Source organism: Desmodus rotundus, chromosome 9 (assembly GCF_022682495.2).
Source record: "Desmodus rotundus isolate HL8 chromosome 9, HLdesRot8A.1, whole genome shotgun sequence".
NCBI classification, from domain to species: domain Eukaryota; kingdom Metazoa; phylum Chordata; class Mammalia; order Chiroptera; family Phyllostomidae; genus Desmodus; species Desmodus rotundus.
The window spans coordinates 48489528-48509086 of record NC_071395.1 but is presented as its reverse complement, the minus strand read 5'-3'; the positions used below and the strand labels follow the sequence as shown (position 1 = coordinate 48509086).

The 19559-nt window shown below is 54.1% G+C and overlaps 1 protein-coding gene across 1 annotated transcript; it reads right to left on the bottom strand.

The window, feature by feature from the left end:
* Positions 1-1551: 1551 nt before the first annotated feature.
* On the bottom strand, positions 1552-18741 carry MAP1S (microtubule associated protein 1S). The gene is made up of 7 exons (XM_053911373.2): positions 18582-18741; positions 17396-17497; positions 15945-16027; positions 14846-14986; positions 11912-14261; positions 4447-4682; positions 1552-3613 (listed from the first exon to the last, which is right to left on the bottom strand). Exons 1-7 carry the CDS (start codon positions 18721-18723, stop codon positions 3458-3460), a joined length of 3210 nt encoding a protein of 1069 aa, XP_053767348.1. The 5' UTR covers positions 18724-18741; the 3' UTR covers positions 1552-3457.
* Positions 18742-19559: the final 818 nt, after the last annotated feature.

The window sequence follows — 19559 nt, the reverse complement described above, 5'->3', positions numbered from 1 at the left end:
GCTGGATGTAGAACAGACCCATCCGGGGTGTCGGGGGCTGAGCAGGCCAGGCAAGGAATCGCAGAGGTCCCGTCAACTCCAGTTCAGCCCAAGGCCCTCTCACCTGGAGGCTCACAGGCCAATTTTCTTATTTCTGAGGTAGGGTTGGGGGGTGCCCAGAGAGATTAAGTAACATTCACAAGGTCACCCAGCAGTGCTGCCAAACTGCGACACAAACGCTTCCTGAGCACCTATGTGCCAGGCAGGTAAAGCCACATACTGTGTGTAGGCAGGTGCCTGTTTCAGCAAGAGTCTGGGCTGTGGACTGGAAGGAAACATGAGGGCGGACAGGGTGGCATTTTAAAAGAAGTAGGTCAGGAATAGCCAGAGGAGTGCCTGGGCTGGGGGTGTGGGTGTGATGAGAGGGAGTGCAGGGAGGGCTTCCTGGAGGAGAGGCCCTAGCAGGTGGGGCTTGGAAGATGAGAGGTTATTGTGCTGCTTTTCCCAGGAGAAGCCACCCCTCCCTTCCCTATCACTGCCTTCGAAGAGCTCACATCTTCTCAGAAAAGTGCTCTGATCAAGCCCTACCATGGACCTGGGCCCCCCGGCCACACACCTTCCCCTCCCCAGTGCCTCCCAAATCTGTGCCCCAAATCTGGCCTCTTCACTCACTGCTCCCCAGATTGGCCCCACCCTCAGCTCTAAGAAGGGGAACTTGGCAACTGCTCAGCGGGGCATCAGGCAGCTGTAGGATCAGCAGCTGTAGGGGCAGCAGCTGCCCCTTGTTCCAGGGGCTTTGGTGTCACCAGTCTCCTCTCGGTTCCTGTCTCTGTGCCCCCCCGCCCCCAGGCACGCTCCTCTTTCCCCTAATGTGGTTTACTCCTTTGCATCCTTATGCTGGGTGGCACAGAGGCCTCCCCTGGCACTGTGTGCCACCCTCCCACCCCGGCCCTGTGGGCTGTAGTGTGTCTGGCTCCCTTTCTCAATGCTGTTTGCCCAGGGAGGGCAGCATTGCTGAATGATGACTGGCTGGATGGTGGCATTCCAAGCAGAGGACGCCAGTAGTGCGAAAGCCTGGAGGCGGGGTCTGAATGTTGAGGCCACACCAAGAAACCCCAGGAGGGCAGGTGGTTGCGGCTCAGACACAGGGTATCAGGGAGGGGCTGGTAGTCCACAGGCGGTGCAGAGTGGGTGCCTGGGCCAAGGGCACACATCTGGCTGCTGAGCAGGCCCAGGTCCCCCTCCACCGCCCCACCACTGACCTTCAATGCTGCAAAGATATTTTTAGTGTCTGCTCCTGCAGAGGCTGGGCCAGACAGCTGGCAGAAGAGATTGTGGAGAGGGAGGAAAAGAGACACAGAGAGAAAGGAGAAAGAAGGGAAGAGGGGCTGGGGGATGGGGTGGGGAGGAAGACTCCAAGTTGTCAGCTGTTCTAGCATGTAGATGGGAAAGGGTCAGTCATGTCCTAGACCACAGCCCTCGGCCTCTTCGTGTAAATAAAGCTTTATTGGAATGCAGCCAATTCCATGTATTCAGTTACAACAGCGGAGTTGCATCGTCTGGACAGACTATATGGCCCACAACACCAAAAAACATATTATCTGGGTTTTTTTTTACAGAAAAAGTTTGCCAACCTCGGGCCAGGGCAAAACTCTCTGAGGGGGGCGGGGAGGGGGCAGGAACTTGTCAGTGGTCATTAGTTGATTTTCACCACGTTTTCTGATTCTCCGCCTTCCAGGTACAAGGGAGGAGCTTAGTGCCTCTCAGCTCCTGAATTGGCCAGTCATGTGACTTGCTTTGGTCAATTAAATGCTTCCTATTGGAAGCCTTTAGGAGCTGGTCCTGATTCACCACCACCTGTCCCCTTCCTGTCTCACCACCTAATGCTCTAGGTGGTGGAAGGTCTGTCGAGTTGGGAGGCTGAGGGAGGGCGATGAGAAACAGCAACAGCAGAAATGTAAAAGGTAGAGAAAGATCCACCAAGTATTCAGGTCTTATTAAAGATGTAATCAACGTAGAGATCTCTGCACCTGCCACTGGCCCTGTGCCTCTGGCCCCTGACTGCCATGGGACTGGTTTGTGGCCTCCGAAATTCCTGTGTTGAAGCCCCAATCCCCAGTGAAATGGTGTGAGGAGGTGGGGCCTCTGGGAGGTCATCAGAGTTCCCTGAGGCCATGAAGGCGGAGCCCCTTAGGCTGGGATTAGTGCCTTTGTAAGGGACTCGGACAACCTGCTCTCTTGCCTGCCATGTGAGGACACAGCAAGAAGGAAACTGCCCACAAGCCAGCAAGAGGCCCTCACCAGAACCCCGTTATGTCAGCCCCCTGATCTCAGACTTGCAGCCCTCAGAGTGTGAGAATTGCGTCTGTTGCTCGCGCTGCCCAACTCTGGTATTTCAAGGAGCCCGAACACACTGAGTCGTGGCTGAGACAGCCAGAGCGAATCCGCCACAAAACCCTGTGCGACCACAGTGATCTGGGCCGCTGTCTCCAGGGAGAATAGCGGTGTGCTGACCAACTCAGGACATCTGCTGGTGTGAGTGTCCCGGGGCTGCTGTCACAAAGCATCACAAACTGGGAGCTAAAAAGCACAGGCGTGAGCAAGGTTGGTTCCTGTGTGAGGTTCTAGGGGAGGCAGCTTCCTCACCTTCTCCAGCCTCGGGCACCCTGGTGCTCCATGGCCTGTGGCTGCGTCACTCAGATCTCCGCCTCCATCTGCACACAGCTTTCTCCTCTGGGTCTGGGCCGCCCCCTCTGTCCCTTACAATGGCACTTGCCACTGGATGTAGAACTATTCTGTCTAGGACAATCTCATCTCAAGATCCTCCACTTAATTACACCTGCAAATACCGTTTTTCCACATCCGGTCACATTCCCAGGTATCACAGGCCAGGATTCACACATGCATTTTCTGGAGTCACCGTTCAACCCACCGTAGATGGTGTCTTATCTAAAATTGTATCTACACAATCACATGCAGCGATAGCGGGGCCCACTGAGAAACTGCGGTTGGCAACTGTGGGTTTCAGATTCTCTTTAAGACCTTCCTGCAGCTGTGCCTCCTGGCACAAGCATCCATTTTCTCCGGGAACAGAGGGCAGCTTTTCTTTTATGGCTTTGGAGCAGAGACTGGGGTTCAAGTCTCACCTCAACCACTGACCAGTCTGTATGGAAGGGTCGAGAGGCTGCCTTCCTCGTCCGGAAAACGGGCCCCTCACAGTGGCCAGGGTGGGGGAAGGGCTGCGGTCAGCAGCAAGCGCCATTGCCAGCAATCACTACTGGAGAGGCACGCCCTCTCCCATGCCTGACCCGGGAGCCCACGTGATGGTGACTGTCCCTTGTGCTGCCAAGTCTCCCACTGGCAGAGGAAACCGAGGCCACGGTGGAGTGGGGAACTAAGTTTATTTCCGACGCAGTGATTCTCAGGACAGTGGCGGATTTGGGCTGAGGGGCGGGGTGGGGGTGGGGATGGGGCAGGGCTAGAACTCCACCTTGCAAGCGGGGAAGGCCTCGTCCTGCATGGACACGGTGCTGTTGCTGCCCAGCACCGTGATGCCCAGCGCCTGGTGCCGAGCGTGCGTCTCCTCATACCACTCGTGCATGGCCATTGAGTCAAAGGTGGGGATCAGGGTCACCTACAGGCAGGAAAAATGGATGGGCAGTGAAGGGGAGCGCCCTCTGTCCTCCTGGCCCAGCCCCTCGGCAGCAGAGGCCCTCCTTCTTGGATCACGTGTGCTCTGCCTCTGTCATCTCTTGCCTGGATGCCTGCAGCCAGCTGGCCCCTGAAGTCCCTTCTCTTCCCCACGGTACCCAAGGACCCTCTCACAGCCCAGGAGACCAGGCCACAGCTGCAAGCCCTTCTCCATGCTTTCCATTCTTGGCTCACCCAGGCCTCCCTCCATCTCCTTGGACACACCAGGCTCGCTCCCACCTCCAGGCCTTTGCCCAGGCTGTGCCCTGCACCTGGACTCTCCCCCTGGACTGCCGTGCAAGCTGTGTGTAAGGCCATGGGTTGCATGTTCACATGCTGAGTGGGCAGCCAGCATGGTAGAAGCTCTTCTCTCTACCCAAACTTGCCTCCTCCCTCCAGGCTCTGTTTCAAGGCTTCCTGCGGCGACAAGCCCAGGCCTCTCTCTCAACTGTGTAGGTGCTGCACACCCCACCTGTTCCTCCTGGCCAATTCTTATGACAGTGTGAGGTGGTTAAGAGCTGGGGGTCAGGAGAGGTGATCAAACTAGTCCACCTGAATCCCCACCCAGGCTGCTGCAGACGAACGAGGAGTGAGTATGACAGGGACAGCATTCTGAGAGCTGTGGAGCACTCCTGCATTTGCCCTCCTTCCCTTGTGGCCAAGGAAAGGAGTCTTTGAGCCCCATTTCCACCTCTGTGTGGGTTCAACAGGAAGACACTGGGAGGCACTGTCCCTGCCTTGTGCCAATACTGTCTAAGGCCTGGTTTGGTTGCTCACCTTCAGGTCACGGTCCCACTGCTGCTTGCCAGCCAGCAGTGCATCCAGGACGGCCCGCATGCCCTCTTCCTTGTGCTGGTCCTGGCCGCTGATGACATAGCAGAGCGCACGCACTCGACGGAAGAACTCCTCATCCACCAGGCAGATGCTGCCCCCGCTGGGCAGATAGGCCAAGTCAAGGTAGACAGGGGAGCCAGGTGAGGTCTCCAATCCGCCTGACCGGCTGCTAGCTGACCCTGTGGGCAAGAGGGATGGGATTAATTGTGAGCTCCGGGACTGGGAAGGGGCTGAGACTCAGCTGTTTTCACCTGAATGGCTCCCTCCTGAGCAGGAAGCCTTCTCATTGTTTTGTGGTTGGTTGACAAGCCCTCCCTGGCATGGACAGCTACTCAATGAACCGTGTAAATACCCCTAGCTGCCTCCTCAGTGTCTGGAACCTCCCTGGCCAGTCCCCAGACACAGACATCCTCAGGGCTGGAAGGAGGGGGGCAACTATGGAGGGCTTCCTGGAAGAGGGGGTTTTTGGCACTTGAACCCTAAAAGCAGCTGATGCCTGGAAGGCTCTGCTGCTACTGCACCATCCACTGTTTAACCAGGCAAGAGACATTTATCAGACCCTATTGGGTACCACATCCTGGGGACATGGTGACCAAGACAGACAAAAATCACTGTCCACAAGGGTGATGGAGAGCCAGAGCTGATATGAGAAGGATCACGTTGCAAGGAGATCCAGGACAGGGAGGGCTGGATGGAGCTGGAGCTGCTGCACTTGGAGCCTGGACCATGGCCCCAGACCCAGAGCCTGCTCAAGGGGAACAAGACCATCACTTTGGGGTGAGTGAACTCATAGTCACTTGATTAAGGTCTTGAGCACAGGAAGCCTGCCAGATGCCTCATGTCTTATAATCATAAACATTGCCCAGCTCTGAGCGTGGGCCCAAAGGACTACGGGGGGCATTTGCAAATGAACGAAACCCCTAGCTGGGGCGAGTGGCATCTGTCACTTGAAATTAGGGACTGCAGCGGCGAGGATACTGCGTGGAGCCTCAGACAGAGAAAGCTACTGTGGCTACGGAAAGGGAGACAGGAGCAGTAGGGTTGGAGGGGCGAAGAGAAGGTGAGGGGGCCGTAGGTAGGAAAATGAGGGTAGAAGAGAGGTTGGCAACCGTCTGCTTTTGTAAAGATGGCTTTACTGGAACACCTGTTCAGTTACTTACTGAGATCCTGAGTTTGGGACAGAGATGGTCTGGCCTGCAAAGTTGAGAAGACCTCTGGCCCTTTCAGACACTGTTTGCTGATACAGCATGGAGGGCAAGAACCCTGAGGGGCCAAGACCATGGCCTTTCCAAAGAGGCCAAATGCCCTGGCAGACACAGCCTCAGATGACCCCCAGTCTCTGGGTGCCAGTCTTTCCCAGACCTTTCCCTGGGAGGGGCACCCTCTCCCTGCCACTCTGGTAGGAACCCATAACCTGCCAAAGGTCACAGGGGCCCATCAGGTGCCTCCTTGAAATCTGCCCAAGAAAGACAAGAGGTGATAGCTCAGGTGGGCGCTGAGGCTCAAAGAGAATGGAGACCAGGGTGCCCAGGAGCCGAGGGCAGGCCACGCAGGGAGAGAAGCCAGAGACTTCCATCAGCTCCTGGAGGGCAGGACTACCCCAGGCACCCGATATAGGGCCCAACCCCAAAGCAAGCGCTTACTAAACATGAGCTACAGTTATTATCACTGTCATCACTGCCTCCACACCAGCCTTCCCTAGGTAATTCCATCCCTGCACTAACGCAGTGGACACCACGTCCTGCAAAGTGCTGCGTGGAGGCCAAGTGAGCTGAGGGTGTCAATCACATGCCAGGCTCCCCAGACTTCAACTGGAAAAGAGAAGGGGAATTAATACAGTAATTTCTATTGTTGATTACATGTGAAGCATCATCCTTACGTAGCAGGAAGGAGTTTTAACATTCAGGAAAGTGCTTTAACATAGTGGGAGGATTCTGGGAGGACAGGACAGTGGGAAGCACCAGGAATCCCTCTCCCCACCTAGAGAACAATTGTATTGCAGGCCCTCCCCCTAACGTTGGAGCGACTTCATGGGATTTAAAGGACTGCACATTTCCTCTTCTTCCCCAACCCCCTTCTTTTCCTGGAAGCCAGGTATTTAAGGACTAGGATATTCAAAGGCAACTACATATATGCAGGAGAACTTAGAAAGTCACCACCCGACCCCAGAGAAAGGAAGAGGCTGAGATAAGACCTGAGAATACCTTACATTTACACCTCAGGCTGAGCCCCATCACAGAGACAGCCCACAGTAATCAAATGCACAAAAAGCCACAGCAGCTTTTCAAGATGGTTCCCAAAGAGAAGGAAGCCCTGCTCCTCCCAAAGCCAAAGCCAAAGCCAAGGCTTTGAAGGCAAAGAAAGCAGTGCTGAAAGGCATCCACAGCCACGTACAACAAGAGATCCGCATATCACCCACCTTTCAGTGGCCAAAGACATTGTGGCTGCAGGCAGCCCAAATATCCTGGGAAGAGCGCCCCCTGGAGGAACAAGCTTGACCACTATGCTATGCCACCATCACGTTCCCCCAGACTACAGAGTCAGCCTTGAAGAAGATAGAAGACAATAGTACACTTGTGTTTATTGCAGATGTCAAGGCCAACAAGCACCAGATCAAACAGGCTATGAAGAAGGTCTATGACATTGATGCGGCCAAGGTCAACAGCCTGATCAGGCCTGATGGAGAGAAGAAGGCTTATGTCTGACTGGCCGCAGATTATGATGCTCTGGACATTGTCAACAAAATTAGGATCATCTAAACTGAGTACAGCTGGCTAATATTTAAATGTAAAAATGTTATACTGTTATAAAAAAACACAGGAAACCCTGGGGAAGGGTACATTTGGATTCCAGAGTTACCACATTATTACATTAAAAAAATGTTCAGTTAAAAAAAGAATCACAAGGTACACAAAGAACCAGGGAAGTATGGACCATTCAAAGGAAAAACAAGAAATCAACAAAAACTGCCCTGACAAAGACTGGATGGCAGACTTACTAGACAAGACTTCAAAACGACTGTGTGAAAGATTGTCAAAGAACTAAAGGACGATGTGGGGGGAAAAATCAAGAAAACAATGTATGAACAAAAGAGAAAATCAATGAGGAGATAGAAAAAAATCAAAAAGAAAGTCTGCAGCTGAAAAAAATAACTGAAATGGAAAAAATCACTAGAGGGATTCTGTTTAAAATTTGAACGGCACAAAAATCAGTGATATTGGTGTAATGATAATGGAAGTTACTGAGTCTTTAGAACAGAAAGAAAAGATTAAAGAGAGTGAACATAGTCTAAGAAACCTGTGGGACACCAAGAAGGGAAAAAGGGGCAGAAAGATTAAAAAAAAAAAAAAAGAGCCCACCCTGGCTGGCGTGGCTCAGTAGATTGAGTGCCAGCCTGTGAATCAAAAAGTTGCTGGTTCCATTCCCAGTCATAGCAATGCCTGGGTTCCCCAATAGGGGGCGTGTGAGAGGCAACCAATCAATGCATCTCTAGCACATTGATGTTTCTCTCCCTCTCTTTCTTCCTTCCTTCTCCTCTCTCTGAAAGCAAACAAATAAAATCTTTAAAAAAAGAGCCCCAAATTTCCCATATTTGATGAAAGACATGAACATAAACATTCAAGAAGCTTAATGAATTCCAAGTAGAATAAGCTCGGAGATCCACATGGAGAATCATTAAAATCAAACTGTTGAAAGCAAAGGTAAAGAGAAACTCTGAGAGAAAGTGGCACTAACGGGGAAGTTTATCGCTACAAACTTACGCTTTAAAAGCTTTTATTTAAAATGAATATCTCAAATCAACAATCTAACTTTACAACTTAAGGAACTACAAAAAGAGCAAAGTAAATGTAAAGCTAGCAAAAGAAAGGAAATAAGGATTAGAGCAGAGATCGATAAAATAGAAAAACACAGAAGCAATGAAATTAAAAGTTGGTTTTTTGAAAAGACTAGCAAAATTGACAAATCCTTAGCTGGACTAAGAAAAAAAGAGAGAAGACTCAAATTAGTAAGATTAAAAAAAAAAAAAGTGGAATAGAATAAAGAGTCCCCAAATAAACCCTCACATATATGGTTAAATGATTTTTGACAAAAATGGCAAGACTATCCAATAGGGGAAAGAATAGGCTTTCCAACAAATAGTGCTGGGAAACATGCAAAAAAAATTGCAGTTGAACCCTTGCTTAACACCATATTTAAAAATTAACTCAAAATTGAGCCCTGGCTGGTGTGGCTCAGTGGATTGAGAGCCAGCCTGTGAGCCAAGGGGTCACTGGTTTGATTCCCAGTCAGGACACAAGCCTGGGTTGCGGGCCGGGTCCCCAGGAGGGGGATGCGCGTGAAGCAACCGCACATTGATGGTCTTCTCCCTTTCTCTTTCCCTTCCCTTCTCTCTAAAAATAAATACATAAAATATTTTTTAAAAATTAAATAAGTGAAAATTGATCAAGAGATAACTTAAGAGCTAAAACTATAAAACTCTTAAAAGTAAACATAAGGCAAAAGTCTCATGACATTGGGTTTGGCCATGACTTCCTGCCTACAGCACCAAAAGCATAGGCAACAAAAGAAAAAAGACAAACTGGATTTTATGTTAAAAAAAAGTAAAAACTTTTGTGCGTCAAAGGGCACTATCAACAGAGTAAAAAGGCAGCACACAGCGCACATCAGATAAATCATGTATCTGATGAGGGATTCATATCCAGAATACAAAGCGAATGCTCGCAACTCAACAAGAAAAACACAAATGACCCCATTCAAAAATGGGAAAAGAACTTTGTAGATGTTTCTCTAAAGATATAAAAACGGCCAAGAAGCAGATGAAAAAATGTTCATCACTAATCATCAGGGGAATACAAATCAAAACCATAAGATACCACTTCACACCCATTAGAATGGCTACTATCAAAAAAAACAGAGCAAAGTGCCCAAAGAAAACAAGTGCTCGTGTATCCAGAGAGAAGATATATTGACAAAAGATGAAGGCAAAGACAATGCTCAGATGAAGGAAAATGAGGAGAGTTGTCAGCACACCTGCTCTATGAGAAATGCTCAAGAAAGTTTTTTAAAATCCTCACCCGAAGATATGTTTATTGATTTTTAGAGAGGAAGGCAGGGTGAGAGAAACATTGACTGGCTGCCTCCCATACATGCCCCCATCGGAGATCGAACCCACAACCTAGGTATGTGCCCTGACCTGGTATCAAACCTTTCGCATATGGGATGATGCTCTAATCAACTGAGCCACCTGGCCAGGACTCAAGAAAGTTTTTTAGGCTGAAAGGAAATAATAGCAGGGGGAAGGGAAACTTAGGGAATTAAGGGAAACATAAATGGTAAATGTATACTCTTTTTCTTTTTAAAGATTTTATTTATTTATTTTTAGAGAGGTGAAGAGGAGAAAGAAGGGAAAAGATCAATGTGTGGTTGCCTCTCATGCGCCCCCTACTGGTGGCCTGGCCCACAACCCAGGCATGTGCCCTGACTGGGAAGTGAACCAGCAACCATTTGGTTTGCAGGCCCATGCTCAGTCCACTGAGCTATACCAGCCAGGGTGGTAAATGTATCCTTTTTTTTAATGTTTTTAAATATGTATAACTGTTAAGAGCAAACATTGTAACAGTATCTGGTCAGGTTTTCAATGTATGTGGACACAGTTCACATAACTGTATCATAAAAGGGGAGGGTAAAAGGATCTATATGGTTGTGAGGCTTCTACACCTTACTTGAAGTGATAAAATATTAACTGTACAGACTATAAACTGTTCTGATTCTGTTAATTTCATCTTTTTCATCGAGAGTCTAAAATCCTCTATTTGGTGTCTATGGAAGCTTCCAAAACTGTCTCTATATAGATGTAGATGTAAACAAAGCTGACTCCATCTTTGTGTGCCCCGATTTCTTCCGAACATGGTCGGAACCTGACTAGCTCAGCCAGCACCAAAGCCTCATGATGACAAGTTGTGAGTCATTATGACACATGATTAGTTGTGTCCTATAAGCTTACACAACAGAACCATAAAGATTCCTGTCAGTAAATGGCCAGAATGGCAGAGCAACTGAGACAGTATCACACTAGGTGCTGGTGTCAGTTGTAAGCAAGCATCCACCATAAGAGCAGCAGGAGGTCTGGTCCCTCTGTCCTGTTGGTAATCAGGTCAGCCGCACTATAAAACATTTACTGTAACGACTGTCCAGCAGTGGAGGTTATCTGTGCGGGTTGTGCGGTCACCTTCTGCTCTGACCCAATGTTCCTGTAATTCACAGGAAGACTGGGAGCCGTGTGCACCCCAAGTTGAAAAAAAATTTTTTTAATGCAGCAATTCCACTTTTGTATTGATCTCAAGGAATTTAAAGCAGGGTCTCAAAGGGATGTTTGCACATCCATGTTCAGAGCTGCATTATTTACAGCAGCCAGAAGGTGGAAGCAACCCAAGGGGTCGCGAAAGGATGAATAAACAGAAACGTGGTCAGTCTGTCTGTACCACGGACTATTATTCAGCCTTAAAAAGGAAGGAAATTCTGACACCTGCTACAGCGTGGATGAACCATGAGGACATTATGCTGAGTGAAATAAGCGAGTCACCAAAAGCATAAATATTGTGATTCCACTTCCAGGAGGTCCCTAGGGGAGTCAGACTCAGAGACAGAAAGGATGGTGGGGGCTAGGGGGTAGAGGGTGGAGGGAGAAATAGGGAGTTAGTAGTTAATAGGGACACTTTCAGTTATTTAAATGAAGAGAGATCTAGAGATGGTGGTGGCGGCTGCACACCGTGAATGTACTCATTGCCACTGATCTGGACACTTTTTAAAAACGCTAAGGCTGTGACTGTCACGTTCAGTATATCTCATCACAATTGGCGCTGATGTGACCAGCCCCAGACGGAAACCCTGCAGCCGAGTCTCTCATGGGCCACTTCTCCTATGTCATCACAGTTTGTTGCTCAGGAATTAAGCACATAGTGTGGCTCCACAGCAAGAGGACTGTAGAAGCTTGTGCCTGGTTTCCCAGGGATGCCCAGGACCCAGCACAGGGAGCTAGAGGGCCCTCCCCCGTGTCTCTTCTCTCCGCAGACCCTGCTGTGTCCTCCCATACGTTGCAACCAGTACGGCTAGATCCTCCTAGCTGATCACCAACCTGGTCCTGGTCTTAAGAACCTCGACACAAATGGTTACGTAAAACATACTATTAATTTCACTTGTTTCTTTCCACATTCTGTGGCTCTGTGGCTACTAGTAAGTCCATGATGACACCGTGTTTTCATCGATGGCAGTGCTGGAGCAACTGGGAACTGCCAAGTGCTTAAATAGTGAGGCCAGAGATTCCATATTGAGGAAAATGAGGCCCAGAGACAGTGGCAGGTGTAACTAAGGCCACATAGCACTAAGGACAGGACCCCCAGGTACTTACCTGATGGGCCCCGAATGTTCGTCTTGGGGACTGAGGGCTTTCTGGATAGGGGTGCCCGACCTCCCTTGTCACTGGGCTCGCTCCGGGCGCTGAGTGGCCGACTGGCCCGGTTCCCACTAGCCTGCCCCTTGGCCTTGGCAGTGGTCACTGGAGTGGCTTTGGGGGCAGCAGTGCTGAGGTTGGGGCGGGTCACGGACTTCCGAGTACGGCCGAGGCCCTCGGTCCGCCGGGCTTGTTCAGGAGGCAACAGCTCGGGGTCCACCATGCAGATGCTGGGTGGGGTGGGCAGTGGTGGCGGAACCTTGAGGGGGTCGGGCAGTGGGTTGCGGCGAGGGACCCCAAAGCCCTCCATGTCCTCATCTGAGTCCGCAGTGCCAGGGGCCGCAGGCAGGGGGTCCGAGTCAGACAGTGTGGGCAGGGACTCACTGACGGATGTGGGTGGCGTCTCCTCAGCGCCCACAGCGCCTGCCCGCTCCTGGGACCGGGCGCTGCTGTCGTTAGAACTGCCGGGGGACGTGGGGGCCGGCGCCATGGGCACGGCCTTGCGGTGCTCAAACTCACAGGGCGACACTAGGCACAGGTCCACATCATGCGGGGAGGCCGAGCGTCGCACCCGGGGGCCTCGAAGAGGGAGGCTCAGCCCTGCCTCACTCATGGGAACAGGGGGCGGTGGCAGCACCTGCTCAAAGGAGACGGACAGGGACTCATCCACCTCTGTGGAGTGGGGGGAACCAACCTCAGCAGGCAGGGAAGGTGTGGTCACTGTGGGGGAGGCATCTGGCCCCACCTCCCCGCCCCGCAGAGGGCTCAGTGACAGCTGCCTACCACCCTCAGTTGGGCCCTGCTGGGCTCCAGCTGGTGAGGGGGTGTGCGGCGGGGAGGTGCCACTGGCCACCAGCTGCTCCTGAGTCTTTAGGCTGTTACTGTCCTCCCCTGTGGGGCTCAGCCCCAGTTCCAGGCTGCTCCCTTGGCTGGGCGTGGCCACCAGCTGGGGGACAGGAGAGCTGCAGGCCTGTGGGGGGGGGCTTGCCTCTCCACACCGGAAGCTGGGGGCGCTGTGGGGCCCATTAGCTGCCAATGGGACACCTGGGCGGTGACTGTTGAGTGCTCTTCGAGGCTTGGAGGCTGCCTGGGCACCTGCCTTCTTGCCGCTGACCAGAGTAGAGGATGCCCGGTTCAACTCCCTGGGCTGGGTCCGAGGGGCGCTTGGCTTGGGGTCCTTCTTCACCTCGCGGGGTTGCCTAGCTTCCTTCTCAGCCCTGCGAGGGCCCTCAGCTCGTGGTGGCTCCTTCCGGGCCACCCCAGGGCGCTCCTGGGCAGGCCTGGCAGGCAGTGTAGTCCTGCCCTCTCTCCTCAAGCTGTCCCGAGAGCCCACACTTTCCTTGCTCTCAGTGCGCCGAGGCCCTGCCAGGTCTTGGGGGGTTACCACGGGCTCCCGCAAGAAACCCAAGTGCTGTAGGCGGACCAGGCTATCCAGGAGGCGGGCAGGTGGTGTGCAGCCAGGGAAGAGCACACGCACCACTTTCTCAGCGGGGCCTGTGGGGTGCCACACCAGCAGGGCACACACAGATGCCAGTGTGCGCTCAGCACCAGCCGAGGGCGGGTGCAGCACATACATGTCCAGCCGGCCGACACCCATTTTCTGGAAGAGCACAGTGGGCTCGGCTGGCATGGACCCACGGCTCAGGGGCAGGGGCTCTATGCCCAGCCGAGCGAGAAGGCTACAGGCCAGCTCTGCCTCATCCTCACCACGCACCAGACGAGAGACGGCCCCACGGGCATTGAGGAACACAACGCCCAGGCCTGGCGAGACGAGCCTGCGCAGCCTGTCGTCCCCAGAGCCCCCATCAGCTGCTGCCTCCTCGCGCTCCGCCAGCTTGCGCCGCAGCAGGCTATTGAGGCCCGGGAGGCTATCGGCACCTGCATGCGTCACCAGAACAGCGTCCACCCTGTCCAGGTGCCGCACCAGCTTCCAGAAGCTCGACTTGGGGTTTGAGCCGCCGTTGACCAGCATGGTGAAGCCATTGACAGCAAAGAAGGCGGCATCCCCGAGGCCACCGGGGAAGATGTAGCAGCAAGGCCGGGCAAGCCTGAGGAAGCCCACGGATGCTGGTGGCTCAAGCAGCTCGAAGGGGGATGGCAACTCCAGGGACTCGGCCACGTACTCCAGGAACTCACGCAGACCCTCAGAGGCCGGCCGCTGCACTGGTGGGTTCAGCTGCAGCCGGAGCCCACCCTGGAGGCCAGGCACTTCAGGTGCCAGCTGGGCCCAGTCTCCGAGGGTCGGGCAAGTGATGGTGAGCTTGGGCGGGTCTGCAGAAGGGGGTGCAGCATCCAGAAGATCCCGGATCTGCAGAGGCGGAAAATGGTTAAGGGGCCACCTGGAGCCAGGCAACACCCAGCACCTTGGGAAAACTGGACAAGTACCCCCCCGTCCTGCTGCCTGGAGCTTCGAGGGTCACTTGTCACTCTCAGGACAAAAACCCAGCCCTCCCCAAGTCCTGCCTCACCCTTTGCCCCCCTCCTGACTTCCTGCCTTCTCTCACTCTCGTTGCCCCAGGGCCTTTGCACTTGCTATTCCCTCCAGGGAAGCCTTCCCTGCCCTCTCACCAGCTCTTCCCTCACCATGGTTGTATCACTCACTACAACATAAACCCGTGCTTTTCACGGGTTTGTTTGTCCGCCCCACCCAGACCAAGGACTCCAGAAGGGAATCTGGGGTGCCGCCTGAAGCCTCCGGGACGTCTATTAACCCACAGGACCACCCCTGACCCACATACTGCAGTGGGCAATGAAACTGTGTCCTGACAACAGGAGGGACACATGTCACCACCATCCTTCCACAGAGAAGACAGAGCTCCCGACAGCAGGTCATTGGAGGAACGAGCCTGGATTCAGAGCCCCGGGAGGCCAGGTGGGGAGGAGGCAGCTTACCTCTTTGTCCCCCAGGACCTGGAGGAAGTGGCGGGGTGAGAAGCCCCCAGTTTGGAGCAGCAGCTCCCCTGTCTCTTCCAGGCAGGGCCCAGCCAGCACCAGAAGCTTGTAAGGGGCGGGGTCCAGGAGAAGGTTCCGGAGCTGAGGAAGGGGGAGAATGTTAAAGGCCCTATTCTGCATGGTGACATAACCAGCATCACACTTTGGGGTGGCCCTCAACCCCAAATCTATATATAACCACCCCAACAGGTCTCCATCCCACAGCCAGGCCAGTGCTTGACTAGAAGCCAGAAATTGTAGCCTCTCTGCCTCCTGCTGCCCAACTCCCACCCAAAACTCCTTCTCATCCTAAAACATCTGGCTCCAATGACCTCTCCTCCTAAAAGTCCTCTATACCTTTTCGGGGCTTCCTTAAGCCCACCTCTCCCTATGACCCAGCCCCAATGCCATGGGGCTGGCTGTCTCCTCCTGAGCCCCTTGAGGGAACGTTTTTGATGAGAGGAATCAACCTGTACAAGGGTCTCTACAGGGGTCTCCAGGGGCCTCTATCTTGTTCATCTTTCTCACAGATAATTGGGAGAAGGATACAGACACCCGCAAACTGCAAGTATTAAAAAGTCAATTCAGCCCTGGCTGGGGTAGCTCAGTAGACCGAGCACGGGCCTACAAACCAAAGGGTCACCAGTTAGATTCCCAGTCAGGGCACATGCCTGGGTCGCAGGCCAGGTCCCCAGTGGGGGGCAACCACACACTGATCTTTCCCTCCTATCCTCCTTCCCTTCCCCTCTCTAAAAATAAATACAATCTTTTAAAAAAACCCACACAACTCAATTCAGACAACTAGTAGGGCCCAGCCAGATGGAACACACAAATGGTAATCATCAGTCAGATGCCACCTTCCCACCTTTCCCACCCCATTCCGTCCTCCCAAACTCGGGCATTTTGGGAGGTGGGGAAGGCTTCTTGGGGAAGAGGGAACTGCTGCTGGGTGCAGACAGGAGGATTTCGGGCAGCACAAAGTCAGGGACACAGGAGATCAGGATGGGGAATGGCACTGGTCCGTGTAGCCCACTCCCTCCAGGAGCTGACTGGTACCTACCTCATCACATAGGGACTTCTCTGATGGGTTCAGAAGGACCAGGGTCTCCAGGGTGTCTCCTCGGTGGTGCAGGCTGCGTTGGCCTATTGGAGAATTGGATCTTGTGAGTTGGGAGCTAGGCCATGTGCACAGGGTCGGGCTGTCTGGGGTCAAACCCTGCCCCCATGTGACCCCAGGCAGCCACAAGCCCCTCCAGGATCTATTTCCCAGGAACTCCAGCCAGGCAGAGCTGGCCTACGTGGTAGTGCCACGGGTCAGGATGAGGCAAGAACAGGAAGCCTACCTCAGCAGGCCTCCCACTGGAAACAGCAGCAACAACAAGGCCATCACTGCTTATGAGGCCCAATTCACAGCTGTCAGCCCTGTGGGGGATGCCATGTCACCCCCATTTTATAGGCAAGGAGCCTGAGTCTAAGGAGAGCCAATGAGGGAACCACATGGGACCTGAGGCAGGACTGTGGGGAGACAGGGAAGTGGCAGATGGGGCTGGAATGAGGGGCAGCAGGAGGATGCCCAGGGCTGGGAGGCCTCATGAGCCACGAGACGAGAGTGGGGTTGATTCTGGGATCCCAACTTAGTCTGTTCCATGGAGCCCAGTTGTGCTCCCAATATGGAGCATCAGGCCTAGAGGCTAGAGAGGCAAGCACCCTGCAGGGCTAATGTGTGTGCTTCTTATCACACACCTGGATATTGCTCCATTCGGGTGGGGAAACCAAGGCACAGAGAAGGGAAGTGGCCACTGAGGTCACACAGAGCCGACAGGATATCCAGTACCCCCATCCCATGAGGGGTCAGGAAACCACCCAGAGCTGCCGGGACAATGAGGAGACTGGTCACTTCCTTCCCCTCCCACAGCAGCCTGGAGGTGACTCAAGGGCTGGTTGAGGGGAGGGGGGCTGCAGGAGACACCCAGGCCCCGCCCAGTAGCTGCTGCTGTTACCACTGAATCGCCAAGGAGCCACAGACTATGTGGGGCTGCCTCAGGCATCCCAAATCCCTCCCAGATCTTGCACCTTTCTCAGCTCCCCATCTACTGAGTACCTATTATGTACCCAACCCTGTTCAGGGGTCACTGCCACAAACCAGACATATTCTCTGCCACAGGAAGCCCACACTCCATCTGCCTGCCCGCCCAGTCCCTTTGCCTCCGCCTTTCCCTCCACCTAACACAGCAGTCCTGGATGCTTCTCCTCCTAAAAGCCCCCTCATCCCAGGTCCCCCAACCCCCCCCACACGTCAGCTGCTTCATCTGTCAAATAAGGACGAACACATGAGAACCTGCCTCGTGGGCTGTGGATGGCCAAGGGAGATACCTCTGGGTCAGGGTCCACCCCCGCTCCACACTCAGCAGAGCTCAGGTGGATTCTTACTGTTGTTGGGGCTTTCAGAGAGCGCTCGCCCAATGGACACCAAAGGGGAGCAGCTAGGGCACACAGGGTATCCAGTCTCACCTTTTACGATGTTGGAGAAGGTGGCCGAGTGCCGGGACACAAACACCCTGAGCTGCTCATCCAGGCTGCAGACGCCAGGGTCAATGTCCCAGGACCTGAGGCCTAGTGGGGGAAGGGGAATTGAACTGAGGTGGGAAAATCAGCCCCCTCCCCTAACCTGCCCCTGCACCTTGATCATCTCAGTCATTTCCTCCCCTCCAGCACCTGCCGCAGCCCCACCATAGGTCTCACCGCTCCTGCACACTACCAGACACTTTCCCACCTCTGGGCCTTGGCTCCGGCTGTTCCCATCGTCTACAGGTCCCCGTCCCTTTAGGTCCCCGTGCCTTTAGGTCCCCTTTGCCTTTTGCATCATGCTGCGCCATCCACAAACCATGCAAGCTTAAAACTGGTTGTCTCCTCACTCACCTTGGGTCCACCCCCACCCCTTGCCACCCCCACACACACTGTTAGCCCTGTGACAGCAGGGCTGAGCCTCTAGTCTTCCCCACCGACTGCTCTGCAGGGGAACATTTTCCAGCTTTCTGAACGGAGCGTGCTGTCGCCCCACATCACAGGCGATGGACCCCAGGCCCTGCGGATTGGAGAGATGAATGCCCTCCAGCCACGGCGTGGGATGCTCGCCAGGTGTGGTGTGCCAAGTGGCTGCAGGTTAACTGAACCTTGCAGGTGCACCTATGACTCACCTCTCCTGGTGCCAAATCCCACGGATAGGTCGCACCCGCCCACACCCCAATTAGCAGCTCCTCTTGGAGCCACGGAAAGTAGGCCCCGGGGCTCCAGGCGACGCCGCCCTCCCCCTTGGCAGGCCCTGCGGGCGGGAAGCAGAGCTGTCGCCAGTGTTGCTCAATCGCACCAGTCCCAAAGCCGGGACGTGTCCCTTCAGTGGTCTTCACCCGGGTCCGGGCGGAGCAGCCGAGACCAGGGCGGACATCCACGGTCTTGGTCCGAGAAGTCCGACTAACAGTGAAAGGATCTGAGCCCTCCACCCTTGGATCTCGCCGCCCAGTCTACCGAACGCCCGGCCCCCGCCCGCTGAATTTCGCCACCTCCCGCGCCGATTTCTCGGTCCCGGCTCCACGTAATCAGCCGCCCCCAGCCCCAGCAGTGCCACCCCCCGCCCGGGGGACCCCGCCCCATCCCCCACCTGGGCCGCCCCACCCCTGCCATCCCACTCCCGCCCCACCTCGTTCGAGCTCCTCCAGCACGTAGTTCAGCAGCCCCGGGCAGCTGCACTCGCCGCCCACCACGAGCAGCAATGAGCTCGGCGCTTCAGCCGCCCAGGGCCCGGCCGCCACTGCAGCGGCCACCGCCTCTGCTGCCGCCATCTTCGCACCGCCCTGAGGCTCGGCGAGCCCGCCCAGCTGGCCCCGCCCCTTAAAGGGGCCTCACCGGAAACGAGGACAACACGGCTCGGAAGTCTCTCTCTTCACCCGTTATGTGCCCCCTACTGGCCCCTAGTAGTCGTGGAAGCTGGTGCCGACTTTTGGGTCCTCGCTTTGCACCTGCCAAACGACCAACATCCACCCACCCATCCACCCATCCACCCATCCATTCATCCAACCATTCAACAAACTTTGGTTGCATGCCTACCAGTTGTCAATCAGAATCCCTGCCCTTGGGGAGCTCACCTCACATCGCAGTGGGCCCAGTCGGAACTGCTCCCAGCTCTCTAGGTCAGGGCTTGAACAGAGAATAGAAAAGCATCTTGTAGCTGGGGCTTTGAGGGACGTGTCAGAGTTTGCCAGGTGTGGGTGGTGGGGCACAAGCACATGAAGCAGAAATGAGCACATGTGAAGTTTTAGTTAACAAAGGGCAGTGTTTTTGGGATGCATTCCAGAGCACTCTGGGCCTGGAGCAGGGCAAAACACTTCTGCACCAGCTGTGTGCCAGGCATTTTATTCCATTAGCTCACTGAATATACGCATGAACATAGGAGGTAGATGCTGTTATTAGGGTCATTTCAGAGGAAAGAGAATACTGAGGCTTGGAGAAATGAAGTCATTAGGCTGATGAGTGGTAGAGCAGAGATTCGAATTCAGGGGTTCCAGATCCAGATCCAGGAGATTCCAGATCCAGATCAAGCAGAGATTCCAGATCCAGGCTGTGGCAGGGACTGACTGTCCAGCTCACATGGGTATCCCTCTCTCCCCAAACAGCTTCA

Coding starts and splice junctions, on each gene's coding strand:
- MAP1S (XM_053911373.2), bottom strand. CDS start 18,723: ATGGCGGCAGCAGAGGCGGTGGCCGCTGCAGTGGCGGCCGGGCCCTGG. Junction 16,028..17,395: donor CTTCTCCAACATCGTAAAAG/GTGAGACTGGAT, acceptor ATTCTCCAATAG/GCCAACGCAGCCTGCACCAC. Junction 14,987..15,944: donor AGAAGTCCCTATGTGATGAG/GTAGGTACCAGT, acceptor CCCCTTCCTCAG/CTCCGGAACCTTCTCCTGGA.